At 51.5% G+C, this 1,894-nt stretch overlaps 1 protein-coding gene across 1 annotated transcript; it reads right to left on the minus strand.

The window, feature by feature from the left end:
• Nucleotides 1–193: 193 nt before the first annotated feature.
• PDZD11 (PDZ domain containing 11) lies at nucleotides 194–1,788 on the minus strand. Its single transcript, XM_006908560.3, has 4 exons — nucleotides 1,451–1,788; nucleotides 946–1,029; nucleotides 614–670; nucleotides 194–334 (listed from the first exon to the last, which is right to left on the minus strand). Exons 1-4 carry the CDS (start codon nucleotides 1,535–1,537, stop codon nucleotides 209–211), a joined length of 354 nt encoding a protein of 117 aa, XP_006908622.1. The 5' UTR covers nucleotides 1,538–1,788; the 3' UTR covers nucleotides 194–208.
• Between the last annotated feature and the right edge of the window lie 106 nt (nucleotides 1,789–1,894).

The raw sequence follows: 1,894 nt of genomic DNA on the forward strand, positions 1-1,894 counted from the left end.
GGCCTGAAAGGAATGGAACAGCTTGTACAAACGGCGAGCAGTGACCCGGGACAGAACCACAGCATGAGGAAAGGAGTCGGCCACTCCAACCTCTGGGTCACTAACAGCTACTTCCCCCTGGTCCGCTCCCTCAGGAGGGTCTTTTTTAATGAAATTACAGATGAGGCTAATCTGGTCCAACTTGTCCTACCTGGGATGGCTTCTTGCCTCACCGCAGCCCGAGCGCTGTGCTCACCTTACTATGCTCAATATCTTGGAAATCCACATCATTCACGGCTAGGACTTGGTCCCCTTCCTGAAGTCCTGCTCGATGTGCATCAGAGTCAGGAATCACCTGTTGGGAAGGAAAGGCTGTATGTGATCCAGGCGGGATCACTTCAAAGACTGTAAGTGAAATGAAGTGCTATTCAAATGTAAGGTGCTATTGTTTCGTTTAAAAAAAACAGATGCTTGCCAGGTGGGAAGTTTGAAGTGACAAAGGGTGTCCACATTCTGCCCCTTCTATGAGTCTACTGAATCATCCTTCTCCCAGGCCTTAGGCCATCAGGGTTCTACCATCCGATAACTTAACAAAGGGAAGCAGCCATCCACACTGCCTACCAGGCGCACGCACCTTGGAGATGAAGATGCCGAGCTGGGAAGCCTTTCCTCCTCGGATGTTAAATCCCAACTGCAAAACGAGAGCACGGAACGGGGGCTCAATGAAGACCACAGACACGAGAACATCAAATAGCATCATCACATGACAGCTTGGCCGTGTGTCCCTCAGAAAGAGGTCAGAACATGTATCTCAGAAGTGGTAGCTCAGCTTTTGTGCCTATAAAAGGGAGTGGCCTTACCTCCCTACCTCCTTCCCGATCTGTCCCCCCCCAGCCACGGCTAACTTCTGGGCCTGGTTCTGACAACTCTAGCCTGGAATGAGACGGCACTGTTCCATAAGCTCACCTGAGCTCCAGGGGGCTTCTTCAGTGTGACGATTCGGGGCAGAAACTGCGTCAACTCATTGTTGTAGTCCGGATGGTATACCCTCTGCAAGACACAGCGACCCCAGAAATCTTACTACCGGTCTTAGGTTTTATACCCACTTTTGTCCGGTGCACAAACGCATCACCCTGAAGTCGGGAAAAGGTGACGTCGTGGACTTAGTTTAAGTAGAACAGGTAACACTGTCCAAATGGGTAGATGGATAGTTCTGGGAAGTGCTAGCAGTCTAGTATCTCTGCACTTGTTGACCTTGACAGAATGGAAACAGAATTCCAGAATTCTCTGGTGCAGTGGACTTTGGCTCCCAGTGGGTCGGGCTGCTGAGAATCCAACTTCTGGATCGCTTGGCTACAACAAAGGCTAAGATTCATCCTGCATTGAGCTTTCTAACCCTGCCATCCTACCCATCATATACCATCTCATGCCCATGGTGAAAAATCTATTCGAGAGTACAGATGGTTCCCACCTCATGAGGAGGAATCCACGCTGGGGGATTCTCATAGGCAGGCAGGAAAACCACTGGGTAGTCATCGTAAGGAATCCGGCTGTCCATCTCCGGCAAGGCCCTGGAATGGAAAGGTGAATCGAAGCTGACAAAAATGGTTCAAACGGGACAGCAGCCCAGGAAGTTTCAGAAAACAACCCCAACTCATCCAAGGCTGTCAGCCTATGGTCCCAGCCCACTTCCGGGTGATGGATTAAGGGAGAGGAGGAAGAAAATACGTAGAAGTAAACAACGAGCTCTGCTGGCTATCTGGAGGCCAAGTCACCGCCCCACAGTCCCTACGTGTGATCCGTAACGGTGGGGGTCCCCAGATCGACCTTTTCCTTCACTACTAGCCACCTCCCAATCCCCGCCCCGCATCCCGCCTGAGTCCCGTGCACACGACGCCGGGATGGCCGTGCTAAC

This window comes from Pteropus alecto, unplaced genomic scaffold (assembly GCF_000325575.1).
Source record: "Pteropus alecto unplaced genomic scaffold, ASM32557v1 scaffold312, whole genome shotgun sequence".
In the NCBI taxonomy this organism is placed as follows: Eukaryota; Metazoa; Chordata; class Mammalia; order Chiroptera; family Pteropodidae; genus Pteropus; species Pteropus alecto.

Bases quoted from the DNA above. Each gene is read 5' to 3' on its own strand.
- PDZD11 (XM_006908560.3), bottom strand. From the start codon at position 1,537: ATGGACAGCCGGATTCCTTACGATGACTACCCAGTGGTTTTCCTGCCT. The intron at 671-945 runs GTGAGCTTATGG...CTCGTTTTGCAG, and splicing joins AGAAGCCCCCTGGAGCTCAG to TTGGGATTTAACATCCGAGG. The intron at 335-613 runs GTGCGTGCGCCT...CCTTCCCAACAG, and splicing joins TCGGCATCTTCATCTCCAAG to GTGATTCCTGACTCTGATGC.